The sequence below is a fragment of the Diceros bicornis genome, chromosome 14 (assembly GCF_020826845.1).
Source record: "Diceros bicornis minor isolate mBicDic1 chromosome 14, mDicBic1.mat.cur, whole genome shotgun sequence".
In the NCBI taxonomy this organism is placed as follows: domain Eukaryota; kingdom Metazoa; phylum Chordata; class Mammalia; order Perissodactyla; family Rhinocerotidae; genus Diceros; species Diceros bicornis.
The window spans coordinates 42,403,559-42,427,909 of NC_080753.1; the positions used below are offsets into that span (position 1 = coordinate 42,403,559).

Sequence of the window (24,351 nt, forward strand, 5' to 3'; positions counted from 1 at the left end):
CAACTTCTGCTTGTGTGTCCTTGGCCAGAAATGTGCATCATGACTCCATTAGTTGCAAGGGAGGCTTAAAAATTGTTTTAAGGTTTTTTTTAAATGGAATATAGGTGAGGAAGAGGGGATTTTAAAATAGTTTGGCTCAGCCAACAATAATGTGGAACATGCCACATGACCCTTGAAACCTAATCTGTTGTGACTTATCTACGTACAGTTTGTGCACCATGCTTACTGAAATACAGTTGCACTGTGTTATCTTCATTACTTCTGTGATTTTTTCCAGGGAACAATAGGAGTGGAATTATTTTAGCTTTTTGTTATGGTGGTACCCCACTTCTGGTACCAAAATCTGAACTTGTCAGAGTAAGCTAGACTATACTCGGCTAACAAATCAACTACAAAATCTCAGCAGTTTAAGAAAGCAAATGTTCATTTCTTATTGGCATCACTGTCCAATGCAGATTGTTCAGTGGATGGCACACAAATCAACTTCAAAGGATGCTGGGAAATGAGTAATCCAGAGTGCCCAGGAAGAGAAAAATGGTTTAGTTGGCATATAACTCTGTTTTTTCCACATTAAGTAAAACACTTCCAACAGTGCCTGGCAAATTATTTAACCATTCTGTTCCTTGGTGTTTTGTGTCGGTCTTAGCCTGTCAGTAGTGAGGCTATTGGCTAGGAATGCTTGGGGCTCACCTGGGCCCCTACTACTTGAGGTGAGCCCCCACAGGCATTTCCCCAACCTGAGCCGATGTTGTGGTTGGACCAGCCCTTGTGGTTCTTATTATGATTGCAAGACACACCTCAGCAACAACCATCAGGAAACTTTGAAAAAACAAGGTTATTACTCGCGAGTCCTCGAGAATACAGGGAATGCCTGAGGCCACACAGCAAGGCTGTGGGGAGAGAAAGAGAGGTTGGACCTGGACTTCTGCCTATTTTGGGGTCGAGGGTGGTGCCTAGGGTTCACTCTTTCTTGGCAAATTTAAAACAGATAGTAACTAGACTTACTATGGTGACCATTTTGCAATGTATACGAATGTCAAATCACTATATTGTACACCGAAAACTAATATAATAATGTACGTCAATTATACCTCAATAAAAAATAGAATAAAATAAAACAGGAGAGCAGGAATTAAAGTATGGGAAAGGAAAAGCGGGGTCACTCAAATGGTCAGTTATGTAGGTCAACCAGGGGACCTACATAAAAGGGGAGTTTCATGGGTGGGGCAGCCTGATTTTTTACCTGGTTGTGTAGCTGGCAATATGTTTATCCAAAATGGATGTCTGTAATCAAAAGCTTAATGTCTGGCACTTACATTACAATCAAAAAAGCTCAGTGTCAAGCACTTAGACTATACTCAGTTTCTTCATCTGTTATGTGGAGCAAAGATTGCTCTGGCCTCAGGGGGTGGTTGGGAAAGTTAATCAATGAGTTAATATATGCAAAGCACTTTGGACAGGGCCTTAACCATATTAAATTCTATGTAAGTGTTTGCTGTTATTGATTTCTTTCTGTGCTATTAATGATTTAGCACTGAATACCCTTGCACAGACTTCCAGGCACACCTGTGCAAGCGTAACTTCAGGTGAAAATCTAAGAGGTTGAATTCCTGGGTCAACAATATCTGTGTTTTAAATGTTCATAGACACTTCCAAATTGCTCTCCATGGAGGGCTATAACAATTTACACATCTATTAATAATTTATTTCATTACTTATTTCCCTACATTCTTACCAACAGTGTATCAAACTTTTAGATTTCTGAAATTCAAATGGTAAAAATGTTCTTGCTAGTTTCTCTGACTATATGTTAAATTAGACCTCCTTCTGTGAGTTGTAAAAATTTTCAGTCTTTGTCTAAAAAAGTCTTTATTTTACCTGCACCCTTAAATTACAGTTTAGCTGTACATAGAATTCTAAATTGAAAAGTGTTTTGCCGCTTTTCAAAACAAAGTGTTTTTGCCTCTTTCAAAAGCACTTTCAGGATATTATTCCATTGTTATGGCTCCTATTGTTGCTGATGACAAAAATCACAAATATAATTCATGATACTAATTAAAGGAGAAAAAAATCATATGTTACTTAGTAGTTGCTAAATGAGGAGTTGCTAACATCTTATATTTATTTTTAATTAAAGTCTGCTAGTAACATGGGGGTAATATATGTCAAATAAAACTGTATTATACTTGAGAAATTCAAATCCACTATTTCTACTAATTTTTTTAAATCATTGTGTCAGACTATCAGACAATGCATTTAGAAAAGAAATTTAACCACCGACAATAATAAAGCAAAATAATCCTACAGTTTGTGTAGAGGAGTGGCTCTGCCATGGCACGCTGGCAACTTTGCATGTCTCCACATAGGCCACACAGGCAAGGCTCAGTTGCACTCTGACCATCTTGGCAGAATGCCCTGTGATCCTCCCTGGAACATGCAAAGAGGCAATCTTGTGAAGAACTGTCACAAGGCCATTTCTCATCAGCCTTACCATCTAGATGGAAGTCATCTATGTGGTGGGAGGCTTCTGTGAGGCAGTTTCTCACTCATCACCTCTCTGGTTCCAGAAAGGCATAGGACTTTCAGTATCTACCCTTTGGATACAGATGCAGGCTGTAAAATTGCTTGACTGTAGTTTAGTTGGCTCCTCGATGACAGACCAACCCACAGCTTGTGTCATTTGTCATCTGGCCCTTTCAGTTCCGTGTCATCCTGTGGAACTAGGGAAACAGGAAGGTGACCCATGTGGATCTTGTTTTGGTGTTTGTAAGAGTAATAAACTATCTAAATCCATTTTGGCTCATTGTCTCCTTCCTGGCCAAATATATGGAAATGTGGCAAGCTAGTTTAGCAGCTGCCATTGTGCCGCTGCTTAGAGACTTAACTGTTCGACAGCTTGCTGTCTACCAGAAAATCCAAGTCGAAAACCTGGAAAACTAAAGTGATAGAATTCAAGGCGGCCAAATATAATATTGCAACACAAATATCAATAGCATTCCTACATAGAAAAGCAGTGAAAAAACATAATGGAAAAATCTCTTATTATATTTACACTCAGAACCATGATGAGGACTTAAGGTTCTGAGCAGATGTAACACGGCATGTGAGTTCATGGTTTAGAGTGTGTGTGAAAAAGCAGCCAATCTACAGAATGACCACTACCATTTAGTCAAATCTTTTGTTTCAGGATTTAGACCAATCTGAGGTGATTTCTTGATAGCTGCCCTGAATCACTGCTGGACATCATGAGGTTTGGGGCAAAGTGTGCACATGAGAGATGCTTCCTCTGCCAGGGCCCATCCTGGCCTTCTAGACTAGAAACAACAGACTTTCTGTGATCACAATAGGATTGTCCACTGGAGTCCTCTGAACTAGTACACAGATTCAGAGCCAACATCCTGCTGAGTTGTGTTGTGGCTTATTATTAACGACAGTTGTTCATAGTGTTATGAAAACAGCTCTGAGGATAACTTTAACACTTAACAAAGGAGAAACGTGCACTCTATCCTCTCTAATAATTCTCGTGACCAAAACAAAGCAATTTAAAAATCAACCTTTTTTAAAAGGAAAACATATAAATTAAAAAAAGGTGGAAATTATAGTCTAAATCAAGGAAATATTTCAATCTATATTCAAGTGTTTAAAAATTAATTATAGAGATGAAGCAAGGTTGGATTTTTTTTTCCACACAGAGACAACTTGAGTCAGTTTCTACCAGGTCAAACCAAGTAGAATGCAAGAACGAATAACTCATGAGAATTTTAGAAGTTAAAAATTAAGTCGCAAAACCAAAGTTCCATTTTCTGCCTTGGATAATAATCCAGGGTTAGAAATATTTCACCTGTTGTTGATTATTTCTCAGAGGGTCCAGAGTCCTTCAAAAATGACTCAGGGAAAAATCTTTTATACGGGAAGGTGAAATTTACATCCCCTCCCCCTACATAATGAACTTAGATTACCCAGGCTTAAATTTCCAAAGTGCAAATGGAACAAATCTGTTTTTCTTTTCTCTTCTTATCTTATAAAGAGTATAATAAAACTTACCTGAAAGAATTGTGAGGATGACATACAATAAATGCTTGGAAAATAGTGGCTCTGAATTCCCAAGAGCTGGGCTCCTCCATCTGAATTCTTGATCTCAGTGATGGACTCTATCAGGCTCCCAGTCCTCCACCAGGGTGCTGGGAGGTGATTTACTCTCCCACAATATAGTTCAGATAGGTATAAATGGTCAAACTCAAAATCAAAAGGAGATCTCCTCAGGGGCCATAAACTAAGAAGGAACTTAAAATCAAAGTGATGAGCAGGAGCTGAGTCAGGAGGGGTCATGGGAGCGCAGAACCAGGTTTAATTTTCCATGACTGGGGACTGATTCTAATGCCCACATAGGAAAGGAGTCTGGGTTGCCGGCACAGAATATGCAGATAGCTTAAAATGAACTATTTATATAAAGCTAGGAATCTGAAGGCATTGCCTCATCTGAGACGAGGACAAACAGAACTATACACAAGCTTGGAAAGCAGTGAGGCTGTTCTTAACTATGTGGGGGTGTAGGTGAAGACAAGTCAACCAAAAGAAATTGAGAGAGTTTGGCCTCCACTGTGCCAGTGTGGGTGTTCCAAAGTGAGTTATAGAATGGTCCACACTGCATGATAGCATATACATAAATTTAGAAAAATACAAAGTATTATTTGATATAGTTTGTGAACACACTTATAGATAGTAAAAATAGAAAAATATGGAGAAACCTCACTAAATTTATGCGAGATGTTTTTGATATTTTTGTTTTTGTATGTGAGGAAAGGAGAAAGGACTAGGGAAAGCAACAGAGTGAAGTTCAAGTTTATCTGTGATATTATAGTTCATGTATTTCAAAGAAGAAGAAGAAATTAACAAAATTTCAAAGGGAAAAAACAAAAAAAAATAGCAAGAAAAAAAGTACTAAATTTCTGTATTTAATTATAATTTTCTCTTTTTTTAACCTTTTCAAAACAGAACTGAAGTCATTAAAGATACCACAAAGCAAAGCAAAAACCACATGCAGATGTCTGAACTAGAGAATGCATCTGAGGTTTTAAGGAGAAAGGTGGAGAAGCTCACATCAGCAGAGAAGCAGGCGGCGTTGCAGAGGGGGTTCAGATTCCAAGTTGCAAGGCACACATTTCTGAAAATTTCCCCAAAGTTCCCTTGGCAAGAAGTGCTTCTCATTTCACTTTTATTTTGATGACTCTCATTAATGATTGTCAGTTTAAGTCCCAAGTGGCAAAGAACACTCAACAATCTTCTGGCAAGGCAGTAAAGACAGAAGGGAGAGGGCGTGAGGAAGAGCAGGTTCTAAGTTGAAGTCCTCCTTCAGACACTAAGTCGGTAAGTCACTTATCTTGGTGTTGATGCCAAAGATTTCTAAGGATCTTTCTGTGTAACAACTGACCATTTTTATATACCCCCCAAGTCCCAGGTTTTCTCATATTGATAAAAAAAATGTGTGAAAATGTAAAAGCCCCTACCACCTTAACAAGGCGGAGAGAAGGGAGGTAGAAGCAGGAAGCTGAAGTTTTGTGCCTGATCATCCGTAAACTTTGAGACAATGACAACTGTGGAAGACATTTCCAACAGGCATTCTAGTGAGGAGTTTAAAGCTGAATTTGGGGGATTAAATTTGGGGGGCTTGTGAACAAATATCAGCTCTTTCATTTACCAACTGGGGGACCTGGAACAAAAGGGTCAATAATATCTCCATCTGGAGTTGATGTAAACTGTCTGGTACAGTAGTTAATAACAGTGGCTATAATAATTTCTGTTATACCAACAGCTGATGGGACACACAGGAAGAGCTGTAGAGTAGTTGTGAAGAAACACTCCAGATAAGAAAGAATCAGCAAACACATCTCCATCTCTTACGTGAAGATTCACTGCCCCTCAAGAAGGTTGTACTGGGCTTTTCTCCTGGACAGATTTACTGCAGCACCAGGACTATTCCCAGTGTCCTGAAGGACTCTAGCCTTTTGTAATCAAGTTCATTGACTTAGTTTCCCACTCAGATCAAAGCCAAAGTCCAGGGCTTTGACATAAGACAGAGCTCTAGGGCCGGCCTCTGATACAAGACAGTATCTACAAGAAGCTGAGTCAAGAACCAATGAGATGGTACAAAATTTAACCAAATTCAAATGGCTGGGGCTAGAAGAGGAAATATAGAGATGAGGCAATGGAATAGTCACCAGGGCAGCAGAAGATGGTGGGCTGAGGGCAGTTGGAAGGAGGTAATCAAGGAGGGTCCTCAAGGCAGGAATGTAGAAGCTACAACTTTTTGATGGTACTTGTGACCTCACAGAGGTGTAGGGAGGATGCTATTAGTAGGACACCCCTGGCCTTTAAAGCTAATGGTCTCTGTAGGAAGCTGATCCTCACTGTGTTTCCCTGTGAATGCTGCTGCAAACTGGAAACATTTCAGGATGCTGTATACAGTCTCTGACCCAGGCAACCAGCTCAGTTTTCTGGACCAACCAATAGTGGAAGATAAAGGTAACTGTTAAAAAAAAAGTGTATACACACACACACACACACACACACACAAACATATACAAAACATATATAAGATAAAACACCTATATAACATTTACATATAATATATATTAATTATATACGTACATATACATATGTATATACAAGAGTATACGTGTGTGTGTATATGTATATATATAACTATGAGTCGTTTCTTTTGTATAGCCCTAAGCCTTGGAGGCTAGCTAGGGTAGGTGGAACTGTATAACTACTGCAACCCCACTCTCTGGGCATCCAGCCACAAAAGCTTCTTGAGGCCACCAAGCTTCCCTGGAATTCAGATACTCCCTTGGCAGTCAAATGCTCTCAGAACTTTCCCTTATGTGAATCCCTATTCACTGTCTATGCCCAACCACCTGTTTAGCTGCATGAGTGAATGCTTATAAAATCTCCTGGGAGAATGATCTCCATGTATACAGTCACATCTGCTGGGATTGGGCATTCAGGTTTCCAGGGCAAGGCATGTCTGGTTGTCTAGAATAGAGATAATAAAAAACTAAAAGTATTTGAAGTTACTTCACCCAAGTTATTATTAGTTAAGTTTCTGCTTCTATCAAAGCTGATATTCTGAGCACACTGTTAATAAATACTGAGATTCTACTTCATGTTTATAAGCCTTGAAAGCAGCTTGAAAATGGTCAAACATCCTCCATGGAATAGAAGAATTTCGCTGGGGCTACCATCCTGGATAAACAGACCCAGAGCTAGAGGGCTCAAGAGCTGAATCCCACCGTGGTAGGAAGGTCCCAAGGATCAGTCAGAGGCACAAATTTAAGAATAGGTGAAGTTGTGGTAAACCATGAATATGGCATACCACAATGTTTTCATCCAATGGAATTCAGCATCAAACTCAGGTGACAAGATCTTGCTCTCCATCCTAAGGGGCCAGCTGTTAGGTAGTCAAAGCATAAAAGTAGAGAATAAAATAACCTTAATTTCTAGATCACCCTGGAATTGTTAGATGCTTTCTCTTGTCTGAAATAATAATGGCATCATGTGCAAAGTTGGGCTGGATAAAGTGCCACTGTCCAGGCCATCAACAACTTGATCAACAATAGCAAAATGGCTCAAGATGGTCCTTCATAAGCTGGAAGGTGGTCAGTATATTACACAGGTCAGATTGCTTCAGTCCTAGTGATGCCAACAAGTTACAGGTACATGTAAGGATCCCTGTCTCTTGGAACTGGTCCAGGAGCCACAGGCAGTGGAAATCAATGACACTTGGAATTTAATTGTGGTACTTGTGATAGGAGGGAACCCCTCTTTATTGTTCTTTTCATTGAGAACCACCACCTCCATGAGAATTTGGAGGGCCTAATGAATCTCCCAATATGCTCATTTTTTCAGTGGACTTTGATCTGAGTATCTCATGGTAGAACATAAAATAAGAAAGAACATCGATCTCAGGCACCAGATAGATTTCCTATTTGTTCTTTCAACAGGGAAACTGAACCTTTGCTTCCGGAGAAAAAAAAAAGACTTCATTGTAAATTGCCTGTGTCTCTGCAATTCCTGGAACAGCAGTGTCAAGTGATATAAAACTCACTAGAGGGGCCGGCCCGGTGGCGCAAGCGGTTAAGTGCGCGCGCTCCGCTGCGGCGGCCTGGGGTTCGCTGGTTCGGATCCCGGGCGCGCACCGACGCACTGCTTGGCAAGCCGTGCTGTGGCGGCGTCCCATATAAAGTGGAGGAAGATGGGCACAGATGTTAGCCCAGGGCCGTCTTCCTCAGCAAAAAAAGAGGAGGATTGGCGGATGTTAGCACAGGGCTGATCTCCTCACAAAAAAAAAAAAAAAAAAAAAAACTAGAAAAATTTTTAAATGCCAGTGGCAAAATAAAAAATGTTGGTTCATTAGTAAATGATTGCATAAAGTGCAGAGGCCCAAAGGGAAGACACGTGATGGGTCTCCTCATGCTGGTGGTATGCTGGTGAATACTTCACAACTGGCTTTCCAGGGGGAAAAATGCGTATAGGTTTATTACAAATTTTGCTGAACAAAGGATCTGGGGCACACAATTTACAAATAATAATAAAATATACAACACTGCTTATTATAAATTCCATATAGCCAATTTGATTCTCATGGGACTACTTTCCTTTTTTCAGATTTACTGAGGTACAATTAACAAATAGGAATTGTATATATATTTAAAGTGTACAACTTTCGTTTATTTTTGATAAACTCTGTGTCTGTAGGCAACATACAGTTGAAATTCAACCACAATTTGGCAAATGAAATTGCATCCCAATCTGCCAATTCTTCCCAATATATTTATTGTCATTAAATCTCATGGATTATCTGTTGTTAAATTATTTCTCACTCTCGTACAAATTATATTCATTAAACTGAAACCACTTTCAGCTTCAGCACTATGGATTACAATAGTTCTATATTTTTTTTAACTTTTTGCATAGTTGCGGGGATTGGAACATTGTTTTATTTTACATTACTATCTAAAAATATACAAGTTATCTAAATTAACTTCATGTTAGTAAAATTCGCAATACCACTTGAGGGTTAACATAAACTTTCTGATACTAATGTCCTTACATTATTTTTAAAATAACATTCATTTTCAGCTAAAATACTTAATCTGCTTTCCAGTTACCTCTATAACTTCAGTGTGATTCCTCTATTTCTTGAAAAATCCACTCTGAGTTTTTATAATTCTATCACCAACAGTGCCACAAAATCAGACTATAAATAAATGTTTGATTAATATCCAATTAAGCAAAAACATCACTCACATCATCAATAATGAGTATAATTCTAACATAATATTGTTTGATAAATTTCTGAAGTCTAGGAAATCAATAAATCAAGCCCAAATTTTTAGCATTTGCCATTTTTTCGGCATAAAAACTCCTGTCATGGCCAATTTCACGCTACCAACGTGACATCACTGAATTCAGAGCTAAGAAGAACTACACAATAGCCTGCCTTTGTGTAGTAATCCCACCATATAGATACAAGAGACATAAATGACCTCAAGAGCATAGCTGACAGTAAAATGCAGTAAAATAATTATGAAGTAATGAACTTTAAATATGTATTATCTTTTTAAAGAATAATTTATTTAACTCTAAATTTACATAATTTAATTTGTAATAAAGGCTATTTTCAACAACCAGCTTTCAGAATTCCTAAAAATTTAACAATCTGCTTTTGCAGGCTCATGGTAGCTGACTCCAGGACACCACTGCCTTACCTTGTACTCTCCTCTCTGAGGGGACCATGTTGGGGTTCTCTCTTGTTTTCCTATCTCAATTCAGGTTCTGCCTTGCCTTCATCTATTTATATAATTTTGTCCTCTGATATAACTTAATGTTCCTGAGGATGTCTGTTCTGTTGTCTTATTTTTCTTTGTAGGGCCTCCATTTAAACTTCTTCTACAAAAATTATTGAATTTCTTGGATGAGACAGATGTCAGATGACACATAGCCCTCAACAGAGTCTAAGGAAGAGGAAACTAAGAACGTGTTCCAACATCATAGTTCAGGGGACTCAGAGCCTTGAGCCCCCATTCTTGGCTGCTAAAATGGAGTGTATTCAAACACGTCAGCATTATTTCTGAACTCAGACCCAACTGCTAAGAGATGACATTTTGATCATCAAGTTTTACCTCCATTTTCCCTGCCAGATTATATATATGGTTTCACTTTTTCATGCTATGAGTCAGTTAAAAGCAACTTCACAATCCCAGCTACTCATTGATTAAACAAGAGGATACGTATACCTTTAAACCAAAGAGATCCCATTTACAACAGAAACACTGTTCACCTGAGGCAGTCATGGGACTCATGCAATTATTAGCATCTCACTAAGCACTTCTTTTTCTTGGCCAGTCATTGAGGATCCAGCATCCAATCTTCCCTTCAAGTGACCAAAAACAAGAATACAGAGGCTGATGCTCTGTGAAGAGGCCATAGATATGGGCAAGTCCCACTGCCTCTTAACTGGGGTTAATCTTAAGAGTGGCTTAGAATGGAAATCTGACATTCAGAGTGGTGAACATGATGTAATCTATGCAGAAATAGAAGTATAATGATGTACACCTGAAATTTTTACAATGTTATAAACCAATGTTACTGCAATAAACAAAACATTAAAAAAAAGAAAAAAAAGAATGTTCCAGTCCGAACAGTCCCACAGTAGGGGGCTGGTAAAGTTTCACAGCTACAGAGTCACATTGACTGACTTCATAACAGAGCATCAAAGTGAGAATAAAGATCACTCATGCGGAAAAGCTGTTAATGGAAACAACATGTTCCTATTCAGCACTGCTAGGTTGTACAACACTTTGGAAAATAGCTTGCCGTTTTCTTAAAAAGTGAAACATATACTTATCACATGACCCAGCTATTCCACTCCTAGGTATGTATCTAAGAGAAATGAAAGCACGCTTCTAACCAAAGACCTGTACATGAATGTTCACAGCAGTTTTATTTGTAATGACCCAAAACTACAAACAATGTAATTTTTCATCAAAAGGTGAATGGATAAACAAGTTGTGATAGAACCGTGCAATTAAATATTACTCAGCAATAAAAAAGAATGAACTATTAATATGTACAATGTAGATGAATTCAAAATAATTATGCTGAATGAAATAAGCCAGGAAAAAACTGAGTACATACTGTATGTTTCCATTTCTATAAAATATCTAGAAAACGCAAGCTAATCTGTATCACAAAAAGCAGATCATTGGTTGCCAGGGTGGAAGACCAAGACAAATGGGGATGAGCTGGGAGATGCTGCAGGCAAGGATCACAAAAGGACAGAAGGAAACTTTTAGGCAGTAACGTGTACGTTCACTATTCTGATTGCATTGACTGTTTCGTGGGTGTATACATCCTACAAAACTTATGAAATTGTACACTTTATATAAGCTTAGTTCATTGTACGTCAGTTATACCTCTATAAAGCTGTTTAAGGTAAAAAATGACTAGAGGGGAGACATCCAAAGGCCGAACTGAACTTGACCTGCAACCAAGTAGGATTATTTTAACATGAAAGGAAAATAGTAATCACGTTTAAATGGAATCATTTTTAAACCATGGTTCCCTAATAACTCTCTAAAAAGGAGACATTAATGTAAGAAATACTAATATAAGAGTTGTAATGCAAAAGAACGATGACATTATTAGAGATATTTTAAAAATAAATTTTAACACATAGAGGAGAATAGACAGAAGTGTGCTCCCCTCCTTTTTTTTAGGTACGTATCTCTACTTATAAAGTTCATTTATGTGAAGAATGGATGGATTTGGGTCCCGGAAGTAGGGTAAGTAGTTGAAGAAAAATGGGATCGAGAACAAAAAAGATCAATCAACCTGGTAATCACATACCGCCATGAAGTGAGAAAGAGAAGCAACACTGCTGGCCACATGCCACCAGAGGGGGCCTGCCTGTACATCCCAACCGGGCAGCCTACTGCACTGAATCAAGCCCTCATCTCCCGGGGAGAAACACCTCTGAATAGTGAAACTTTTAATTACAAAGAGATACTAAGAAGTTATGCCTCAGTTTGCAACAATAGTATTAGACCAGGTCTAGTTAACCGCCAGTTTTTAAATGTTTAAGAGGTATTTTATTTATTAAATCAACAAGTTTGATTTATTAGTGGCATAAGTAGTTATATATTTTGAAAGTTTTTAAAAAATTTATAAATTTAATAAATTGAGCAGTAAACATAACACAAATATTGTAATTCTACACACAGTACCACAAAAAAATCCCCTTGGGTGTTAAACATTCTAATATTGTAAGTGATAAGGATTTTTTTAGTTCTCTTACAGGCAAAAAGGTCAAAATCTCCAAGTTAGTTATTTCCAGAACTCTGTAGACACATCATCAACTTGTGGCCAAAAATAATATGAGATTAGAATTGTATCATCTCATTATGCAAATATGGTCCCCAGTTATTAGTGACATACGTATCAGCAACACTCACAGTGGGTCAAATGAAGAAGCGTATGGGACACATCAAGGGCACTAGAAACTAGTGCAGGTGCAGTAGAGGATTCTGAAGGAGCACAGCTCTGAGGTAACTCACGTCAGTGGTAGCTCCAGCGACAATGACAATAAACTATACAATTACCACTTGCTGAGCATTAGGCATGTGTGGTCTATTGAATTCTTACAATCCTTGATGAAGCCGCTGTTGTTGTTGTTGTTATTGCTATTGTTAGCAACAGATGGGAAAGTGAAACACATATATTTGCTCCTGGTGGCACTTGGCACATTAGGTAAATCACCAACCTGGATTTGAAATTAGAAATGCCTAGCTCCAAAGCCAGCGCTCTTAAACTGGCACACAGTGAGCACTCTAGATCCTAAATGGACAGTTCCAAACCTTAGGTGTGGTACACCTGTTGTATCGAGCCAAGAGGGAGTAATGATCCTCCCTATTCTCCATCCAGATGGAATGACCCAGTTTTGTTTGCTTGTTGCCCACTGGTTAAATGTCTCAAAGGAGTCGCTTTCTCTTGGCTGACACCTGTGGATTACATATTGCTCTGATAGGTGAAAAATAGTCATCAGGTGAGAAGAACGCGATGGCCACCGTGACAGAGTTGAGTCCCACAGCAGAAAAGAGTAAGTGCTCCCAAGATATGCAAGTGGATGAGAAGCTCATTCACAGAAAAGGTAAACTCAATCTCAACTACTTGGTTTTAGGATTTTGTGGTAAATCGAGTACTATTAATGTACATTTTGCAAATACATGAAGGAAACAAATACCACTATTCTAAAAAAAAAAAAAGTCTTTTATTTTTGATGATTACCTTCTGATCTTTGTTCATATGTGTTTACATTCTTGATAATTGCTACCAAATTGTCTATTTGTAGTATTGTGTATTCTGCTTGTTATTGCATGTAATATTGTAAACATAATTGTGTTGCTTTATTAGGTAAAGTAAGAAAATTTAATTACAGAATGTTTGAAAAATCAAGAAATGAAAAAAGATTTTAAGAAGCTTAATTCAACCACTGTAATTTGTTTTTACTGTCTTCCTTTTATATGTATGTTTTACATAATTCTGTGCTGTATATTTTTTAATTTGACAACAGATGCTTTTCCATACACTGTATAATGTTCACAATCATTATTCTTTTTTTTTTAAAGAGAACATGATTTATTTTTTATTGCAGTAACATCAGTTTATAACATTACATAAATTTCAGGTGTACATCATTATATTTCAATTTCTGTGTAGATTATATCCTGTTCACCACCCAAAGACTAAACACAATCCATCACCACACACATGTGCCTAATCACCCCTTTTGCCCTTCTCCCTCCCCGCTTCCCCTCTGGTAACCACCAATCCAATCTCTGTCTCTATGTGATTGTTTGTTGTTATTTTTGTCTTCTATTTATGAGTGAGATCATATGGTATTTCACTTTTTCCCTCTGACTTATTTCGCTTAGCGTAATACCCTCAAGGTCCATCCATGCTGTCACAAATGGCTGGATTTCATTGTTCTTTTATGGCTGAGTAGTATTCCATTGTGTGTATATATATATATATCACATCTTCTTTATCCGTTCATCCCTTGGTGGGCACCTAGGTTGCTTCCAAGTCTTGGCTATTGTGAATAATGCTGCAATGAACATAGGGGTGCATGTATCCTTACGCATTCGTGTTTTCATGTTCTTTGGATAAATACCCAGCAGTGGAATAGCTGGATCATATGTAGTTTTATTCTTAATTTTTTGAGGAATCTCCATACTGTTTTCTGTAGTGGCTGCACCAGTTTGCACTCCCACCAGCAATGTATGAGAGTTCCCTTTTCTCCACATCCTCTCCAACACTTGTTATTTCCTGTCTTGTTAATTATAACCATTCTGATGCGCGTGAGGTGATATCTCATTGTAGTTTTGATTTGCATTTCCGTGATAGCTAATGATGTTGAACATCTTTTCATGTGCCTGTTGACCAACTGTATATCTTCTTTGGAGAAATGTCTGTTCAAATCTTTTGCCCACGTTTTAATTGGGTTGTTAGTTTTTTGTTGTTGAGATGTATGAGTTCTTTATATATTTTAGATATTAACCCCTTATCAGATATATGGTTTGCAAATATCATCTCCCAATTGTTAGGTTGTCTTTTCATTTTGTTGATGGTTTCCTTTGCTGTGCAGAAGCTTTTTAGTTTGATGTAGTCCCATTTGTTTATTTTTTCTATTGTTTCCCTTGCCCGGTCAGACACGGTACTTGAAAATATGCTGCTAAGACTGATGTCAAAGAGTGTACTGCCTATGTTTTCTTCTGGAAGTTTCATGGTTTCAGGTCTTACATTCAAGTCTTTAATCCATTTTGAGTTAATTTTTGTGTACGGTGTAAAACAATGGTCTACTTTCATTTTTTTGCATGTGGCTGTCCGGTATTCCCAACACCATTTATTGAGGAGACTTTCCTTTCTCCATTGTATGTTCTTGGCTTCCTTGTTGAAAATTATCTGTTCCTAGATGTGTGGGTTTATTTCTGAGCTCTTGATTCTGTTCCATTGATCTGTGTGTCTGTTTTTGTGCCAGTGCTACGCTGTTTTGGTTATTATGGCTTTGTAGTATATTTTGAAGTCAGGGAGTGTGATACCTCCAGCTTTGTTCTTTTTTCTCAGGATTCCTTTGGTTGTTCAGGATCTTTTGTTGTTCCATATAAATTTTAGGATTCTTTGTTTTATTTCTGTGAAAAATTTTGGAACTTTGATAGTGATTGCATTGAATCTGGAGATTTCTTTAGGGAGTATGGACATTTTAACTATGTTAATTCTTCCAATCCAAGAGCACGGAATGTCTTTCCATTTCTTTGTGTCTTCTCACAACCATTACTCTTAAAGGATACATGTTATTATTCCAATATATCCAATAGATAAAGCATTATTTACCTGAAAAATCCTCTTGTGGTTGGATATTTAAGTTGTGGAGTTTTGTTTTTTTACTTAGCTATTATATATATAATGCATACACACACACACACACACACACACACATATATATATATATAAAACAGTTGGAATTTTTATTTCTTCAGGGTTTGTTCCTAAGAAATTAAAATTTTTTAGCAAAGGTTATAAATATTTCATTTCCATTAGCCACTACAGAGACCTTAGTTTTTAATCTGAACAAACCTGAAGCCACATAGATTTTGAGCAGAGGAGGAGGATGATCTAATTTGTGGTATAACTTGAGTACTCTAATTGCTGTGTTGAGAATAGATTGGAAGCAGGAAGTCAAGTTGAAGGCTATTACAAAATCCAGGCAAGAGATGTTGGTAGCTAGAATCACATGGAAGAGGCTCTAAACCAAAAGAAGCAGTGGCCCTGGTGAGAAGTGATTGGATGCTACATACATTTTGAATGTGAAGACAACACTATGTTCCAGATAGATTGGATATAGGATGTGAAAGAAAGAAATCAAGGATAATTGTAAAGTGTTTGGAAGGATGGAATTTCCATCAATTGAATTGGGAAAGAATCTGGGCAGAGCAAGTTTGGGAAGGGGAATGCAGGAGTTTAGTTTTAGATCTAAGTCTGATTTGTTGATTAGTTGGTCAGTTGATTTTCAGTGGAACAAAAAATGATGTCCGTTGACGTAGCGGTTAAATTCGCGTGTTCTGCTTCCATGGCTCAGGTTTCGCCGGTTCAGATCCTGGGCATGGACCTACTCACTGCTCATCAGGCCGTGCTGAGGCGGCATCCCACATAGAGGAACTAGAAGGACCTACAAGCAGGATATACAACTATGTACTGGGGCTTTGGGGAGGCAAAAAGAAAAAGAGGAAAATTGACAACAAATGTTAGCTCAGGGCCTATCTTCCTCAAAAAAAAAAAAAGATGCATCTTAAAATCAATGGCAGCTTGAATTTTACAAAATGCAGTATACTGTATTATAGCTTAACTTTACTTTGATTTAAAAGATGAGATATTGTTCCAACATTATCTTTCCATATATTTAATCAGTTATCTCAGCACCTGTTATTACATAATTTAGCTTTCCTCTATTAATTGCCATAACATCTTTTACTCACCATATGGGTGAGTTTTTGATGTTTTCTACTGTTCCTTGGATTTTTTTGCTTATTCTTTTTTCCATATGATTATGTCTTATCATTTTACCCTCATGACAAATTTCAATGCTTTATAACGCATATATCTTTCAATGCTTGCCCTCACCTCCAAAATAAACTCTTGTGTAGTCTATTAATATATTCAACTGATCTTTATTATTTCTTGCCAACTGTATTTATTTTCTATTCCTGCAAACATATTACCACAAACTTAATAGCCTAAAATGACACACATTTGTTATGTCATAGTTTCTGTGGGTCAGAGTTCCAACCGTGGCTTGGCTTAGCTGGTTCTTCTTCCCTGGGTCTCATAAGGCTGCAATCAAGTGGTTGGCCAGGTTGCATTCTAATTTGGAGGCTAGACTGGGAAAAGCCCACTGTGTTGGGGGGCCCGTAGCTGGTGTATTAAATTAAGATTATGATCTACTGAATGAGGAGGTACAAGCCACCCACATGGGATTGGCAGGTAGCTCCCTCAGCATCCGAGCTCCCGCTTCAGGGAAGTGAAAACCCCAGGGTCATTTTGATTGAAGGCATAGACACAATACACTCACACAAAGGAAGAAAAGTCATAGCACTTATTACTTACAGATCCCAGCATCCTATTACTTACAGGGTGGGTAGGAGGTGGGAGGGATGCAATGAGCTGGGGGAAGGGCAGTCTTCCGTCCCAGGTCATGAGCAATCAAGAGATAGAGAACAGGGCAGCAAGCACCTATTATAAGGTGACTGGGGAGAAGGCCACTAACTTTTTGTGGGCTCAGCTCTAAGTGGTTATTTTAAAGGTGCCCCGGGAAAAGCACAGTGGGAAATTGTGGCAGGAATCCTAAGCTCAGGTCCTTATCTAAATGTCCAGATTCGGGGTATGAGCAGGGTTGTCATACAGTAAAATGCCTAGGCAGCAACTCAAAATTGCTATTTTCTCATTACACCAACTTCCAAGCTTATTCAGGTTGTTGTAGAATTCATTTCCTTACAGCTACACAGCTGAGGGTTCTGGCTTTTGGCAGGATTTTGGCTGGATGCCACTCTCAGGTCCAAGAGGCTTCCCATAGTTCCTTACCATGTGGCCTTACCCAACTTTCTGCTAACTCCATTAAGCCCACGAGAAGAGTGTCTAGCTTCAGTTTCCTAAGATGAAGTCTTATGTAATGTAATCATGGGAGTGACATCCCATCGCCTTTGCTGGCTAGAAGTAATTCATAGGTCCTGCCCCCACTCAAGGGAAGGAAATTCTACAAATTTGTGAACAACGCGAGGTGGAAATCATTGGGGGTCACCCTAGGGTCTGTCTGTCACATCAAGTTAAAAATCAAGTCTCCTGGATTCTGATTAGAATAGTATTTAATTCCTCAATATAACCTTCCAGTTTCAAAAGTCCATGATTTATGGTGTCAATGCCCTCTGCCAGTGGTTAAATACTATGCCTTCAGGATATTTATTAATTCACACACTCTCTCATACACACATACAAACTCACACATTCTCAAGTGCCTAAGGAGAATCATTGAAAATATTTAACAGCCAGCATAGCACTGGCACCAACCTATTAGATTAGACACAACTGGAACAATTCATTCAGAATGGACACAAGAAACAAATAACTTTTAAGGACACATACAGTAGCCTGTAGGAAAAACTTAATAGCCAGCAAGCACCAGGCTAAGACTTTTAAAAACATCCTCTAGTTAATCTTTCAGCAATCTCACAAAGCAGGCGTTTTACTTACTCATTTATGAGCTTCCTATTTTGCTGATACTCTCTTTCAGTAGCCTTTGGCTCTAGGATCCCCATTCACTACAAAGACTCATGCTTCACTAAACAGGAAACATAATGGTCTTGAGGAGAAGGCTCTGTTAATCTCAAGGCACCTCTTTTCCTGAAGTTTGAGGACTTCTTGAAGATGGAAAGTGTTACTTTCTTCTCCCATACAATATAGCCATATAAACCCCACAGATGGGTGCACTTGGGTTGTAGCAAAGGTATTCTCATGAAACCGTCTGGGACAAAATCAAAGCCACCATATACATGCAGAATGGTGGTTAAGAGCGTAGACACCTGAGCTACACTGTTAGCTGGCCTCTCTGTGCCTGTGTTTCCTCATCTATAAAACGGGGATAGTAGTAGTAGCTGCCTCATAGGATTGTTGTGAAGATTAGATGAGTTAATTCTCAGTCATCATGTTACATAACCTATCAGAACCTGACACACCTGCTGACTCCCTCTTCCCTGAAGCCATTTTCCCTTGGCTTCCAGGACACCACACTCTCCTGGTCTTCTTCCCACTCGACCAACCATTCCTTTTAAGGTTCCATTGCTGGTTTCTCTCTATTTATCCAACCTCTAAACATTGGAAAGCCCCAGTGTCAGTCTTTGGTTCTCTTCTCTATTTATTTTCATTTCCCAAATATCATGGCTTCAAGTATCATCTGTAGGTTATTAACTCCCAATGTTATTCCTCAACCCCTACCTCTCTTCTCAACTTTAGAGTTGTATATCAGACAACTTTCTCAACACCTTCTCTCTTGGGTACCTAAAAGGCATTGCTGTCCTAATTGTCCTACTAAGCTCTTTATTACCTCGCTTCCCCAAAACCCACTCCTTCCAGAGAATCCTCTTCCTCAGTGAATGGCAACACCATTCTTCTAGTTGTGTAGAGCAAGAACCTCTCCAATGCCCCTCCCCCATCCATCTGTAAAATTGAAACCCTGATTTAGTTTAGTTGATTCCCATACTGGGATTTATCTGGGATCTGATCACATCTTAACTATTCTCCAGCTATCATCCTAGTCCAAGGTTTTTCATTTCTGTCCTGGATTATGGCAATAGCTTCTTCCTGACAATAGTCATCTTTTCTGGAAACACAAAAACACATTATTTGCATGCTGTGCTCATTTCTTTTTCCACTATTTTTTTCATTATATTTTTTCATTGTTTGTGGATGTTAATTTCTCTAATGAAAAAATCTTCCTAGAGGTTTAATTTCAAAATTTAAATGAAAGTTTGTCCTCAATGCCTGAAGACATATAGAAGAATAACCAACTACACCAATGAACAACTCTTTCAAAGTTTAAAAGTTACATTATATATATACAATTTATAATATATTAAATATAATATAAATTATACAACTTAAATATGTACACACAAATATTTTTATTTATATGTAAATATTTACTTTTAATACATATGTACTATATAGCTATATCTTTATCTATTTACTTATGAGTAATTTCAGCAACTATAGAATACAATAACTTAGGAATGAGAGAGACAAAATTACAGGAAAGACAGAATGCCCCAGAGCAAGTCAGGATCTATAAAGCACCCTCTGCCTCAACTCAATAATTTCCTCGTTTTGTATCTTTCTTTCCTAAAGCCAGTAGAAATGCCTTTTACCATCAGATGATCATCTGTGGTATTTTTCTGTATTATAACTTGTGAAAAATAAATGATGTCTCAATAAGGAAAGCGCTAATGTAATGACTAATGTAATGTCATAATATTTCCAGTTCCAAGCTTATGTTCCATCCGCTATGGAATAGCCTTCCTCGCACATCTCTGCAACTTCATAATAATGGCACAAAATGTTATCATGAACATCACCATGGTAACCATGGTCAACAGCACAGACCATCAGTCCCAGTTTAACAGCTCCACTGAGGGGCTGCCTGTCGACTCATTTGGTGGCCCAAATAAAGCCCCAAAGAGTCTTCCTGCGAGGGTAAGCAATGCAAGATTTAAGTTGTGCTCTTGTTTTTCTGTTTGTTTGTTTGGACATTTATTTTTCTAGAATTTTTATGTTAAAAAGTTCTAACTAAGAAAGTAGTGATTTTAAAGCAAGTGAAAGATCTAAAGAGGCTTCTTAAGTTATGTAAGAGCCTTCCCATAAATGGCTTACTACAGTTTTCTCTGTTTCTTTAAGGCCCCTGTGTATGACTGGAGCCCTCAAATCCAGGGCGTCATCTTTGGTTCTGTCAACTATGGCATGCTTCTGACACTGGCTCCCAGTGGATACCTGGCTGGAAGAGTAGGAACAAAGCGAGTTCTTAGTGTTTCTTTGTTTGTCTCCTCACTTTTCACTCTCTTCATCCCTCTGGCAGCTGACCTTGGACTAGGTTTCCTCATTGCAACTCGAATAGTCCAGGGCCTAACCCAGGTATCCATGTATTTTATAAATATGAGCTGGATATGAATTTCTATATAGCACCATATATCAAGAACTCTAACTATTTTTATTTCAGGGATCAGGATTTGGGGGTCAGTTTGCAATTTGGGAGCGATGGGGTCCTCCACGTGAACGAAGCCAACTCTGCTCCATTGCTTTATCAGGTAAAAGCATATACCTAAAACGAGTATGCTACAATCCAACATTCTTGCACTGGGTTCCTTGACAATTTTTCTATTGCATGATTCCCTGTCTTCTCAATGTTGACCAAGTATTTATAAATTAGAGAGATGGATCATTTGTCTGTGACATGACTTTCAGTTATTTTTCCCCAGGTTGTCATTTGTAATGTGACTTTGCCTATAATGATTTTTTCCATTTTTTAAAAATATAATTTTGTAAAGTCAAATCATTCTTTTCTTTTATGGTTCCTGGATTTTGGGTCGTAGATGGAAAGTTTATAAAAGCATCCACTCACGGTTTTTCTTGAATTTGTATGATTCTGTTTTTATATTATATTGGAGTTTATACCAATATTCAGTGTAAGTTATGGATCCAACTTAATCCTTTTTGGAATTGCTCTCAGTTGTCCTGAGAACTTCTTTCTGATAAGGATCTGCCTGGACAGTGTAGCTGGAATAAATATTCTGGAGGAAGAAGCCTAGGTTATATTGGGGAACAATGAAAAATGGAAAGAGTATGGCTAACAAACAGGAGATTGCCAAAGTGGGTGCTGGTAAGAAAAGAGGGGTAACGGGCCGGCCCGGTGGCATAGCAGTTAAGTGTGTGCGCTCCGCTGCTGGCGCCCCAGGTTCGGATCCCGGGTGCGCACCGACTTGTCAGGCCATGCTGTGGTGGCATCCCACATAAAGTGGAGGGAGATTGGCACGGATGTTAGCTCAGGGCCAGTCTTCCTCAGCAAAAGGAGGAGGATTGGCATGAATATTAGCTCAGGGCTGTTCTTCCTCACCCAAAAAAAAAAAAAACAGAAGAGTAACTCTCTAGGTAACTTATGGATACCAAGAAAGCCAGAGACTCTTCAAGTCCAGAAAACAAGCCACACACACACACACACACACACACACACACCCCATACCTGACCTCATGCCCCTCTAGAGGATTAGTCTCTGTCATCACAGCTTGTATTCACTGATAGGGGAATGGAGCCTCCAATTTGGACTAAGAAAACTCACTTCAGTTATCATAACTAAGGAAGGTCTTCAAATATAAATAAGAATTGACCTCCCCAAATCCTCCAAAATTTGAAGGAAACCAATAGCCTGAAAGAGAGAGACAAAACTCAAAAACTACAAGAACAAAACCAAATGAAAAAGAAATTAATAAATGAATTAGGAGAAAATCTTAAATAATTGACAAATAACATCAGAGAAACCCAAGGAAATATGTGTAGACAGCATTTATTTAAAAATTACTGTGAAAAAAACAGTTATTGCTAATTAAAAATATGATTGCCAACACTTTTAATTAAAATGAGTAATCTGAATTTCTAAATGAAGGGAGATGACCATTAAATTATTGAATTGGACAAATAAGTTGAGGGATTATCCCAGAATACAATACAGGAAAATCAGGAGTTGGAAAACATGAAAGAAAATTTAAGAGACTTGGAATGAAGATAGTGATCTTATAGGAGGGGCAATGCCCTTTCCTCTCACTGCCTGTTATACAAGGACAGAGCAACTGGAATAGGTAAACTGACAGTGTCTAGAGGAATCTTAGAAACCTACAAGACAGCAAGTTCCAGAGGTTTCCTTGTCTTTGGTGTTGTGGGAATATCTTAGCATACCCAGGCAGGTGGTCTTCTCTGGCTTCCAGAACCTGGTTCAGAGAATACAGAGCCTATGACTGTCTGAGGAGGCCCAATAAAAAGTCACTAGAGGAACCCATCAACATGTGGAGTGGACTGAACCTACTTGCTTGCCTCAGTAGTTCTTATAGAAACTGCCATTTCCAGTGATGCTGGGGCTCCTCAGCAGGCTGCACTGGTGAACAGGATCACTCAGCCCATGAGGTTGGAGGAGGACTCTCAAGAAAGGCTCCTGCCCTCAGTGGAAGGGCCCAGGTACTGCCAGCCTCTAGGACAAAACGTATCTTTCTCTAAGGGGGCCCACAATGGCACACCTATAGGCAGGAAAATTTTTAGCCACTTAAGGAGCTCAATAACGTAAGGGAGGAAGACTAAGCAGACCCAAAAGGACTAGTAGCTCGTATTTGAGACAGGCCTCATAGGTGATGGAAACACACACAAACACACACACATACTCACACCCCTTTAATCTAAAGATGAAATATCATACAGCAATGAAAATGAAGAAACTACAGCTGCATGCAATAACATGGATAAGTTTTAGAAACACAAATGTTGAATGAATAAAGCATGTCTAAAATTGCCTTAATGCAATGGTAGCCCTAGGTAAACTACCAGGCAAACTATCCGAGAGGTCATGGAACAGATAAGCTCACAGGCCAAATTAGGTGCTATAATTGCACAGTTTGTTAAACCAATTTAAAACACAGAGTGAGAAGTTAGATGGAAAACGGGGTAAAGTAACACGTTTAAGATAGGGTGCAAGCACGTGGAAGGACCACACTACCTGAATCAAGTGTGCAGAATGTTCAAACACTCTGTCTTTCTGTCTGACTCTGTCTCTCTCTCTGTCTCTTTTTCTCTCTGCTTTGTCGTCCTTCCCACTGATGGCGTGGGTATGGGGACCAGAGTTGGGCTTCAAGCAAGAGAGCCCACAGAGGGAAGGCATCCTGGGCCAATGACGCACACTTGCTCTGTGGGAGAGACACAGAGATGAGTACAGCTGACCAGAACTTAGTTTACCAAATAACCTATTATTGTCACGGGTTTCACTTATGTTTGTTAAACAGAGGACACATGGGGCCAGAGTGGGTATTCCCAGTGGATGGCTAAATTAGGCCTTCACAAATATTGAGCCAGTGCTATGCTGGTAAACAGGCTCCTTAGGAAGAAAAAAAAGCTGATTTATAGTATTTATCAATTTCTGTTCTCTAAATACTCCCACCGTGGCTGATTTAAAGATATCCACTTCAAGTCACTGAACGCGGTCAGGAAGAAATGTGCACAATCAAATTTCACCAGCATCAGCACTCCACTGATTGAGTGCCTCACATGCCCTATGAATGTACAGAGTATCATGTTTATAATTGTTACCTGACTAATGTTATGTGTCTCTTGATCTTTCTATCTTTTTCTATCTATGTTTAAAGATCAACACATTCTTTTATTTAATTACTTATCTTTAACACAGCTTGTGAATCTTGTCTCTCTGTCTCACAATCTACTGACAATCATTATCTATACCTAACGTATCTTAGGATATTTGCCTGTGTTTTATAAGATGAATTTATTCATCTTCTATGGTTGAAGTGAATATTCTTGAATAATGAAGCAAGCACACATTACAATGTCCTAGACGAGAACATCCAGGATGATATTGCTTTAATAAAGTACAAAAAATAAAACAGGGGTGGCCCCATGGTGTAGTGGTTAAAGTTTGG

At 38.5% G+C, this 24,351-nt stretch overlaps 1 protein-coding gene across 1 annotated transcript in view; it reads left to right on the forward strand.

The window, feature by feature from the left end:
- The first annotated feature begins 13,119 nt into the window (after nt 1-13,119).
- The window catches only part of SLC17A3 (solute carrier family 17 member 3), a 32,787-nt gene continuing 21,555 nt past the window's right edge, over nt 13,120-24,351 (forward strand). Inside the window, exons 1-4 of the mRNA XM_058555120.1 lie at nt 13,120-13,210; nt 20,147-20,358; nt 20,560-20,793; nt 20,879-20,966. Of these exons, the coding sequence (XP_058411103.1) occupies nt 13,120-13,210; nt 20,147-20,358; nt 20,560-20,793; nt 20,879-20,966 (625 nt within the window). The remainder of the gene's footprint in view (nt 13,211-20,146; nt 20,359-20,559; nt 20,794-20,878; nt 20,967-24,351) is intronic.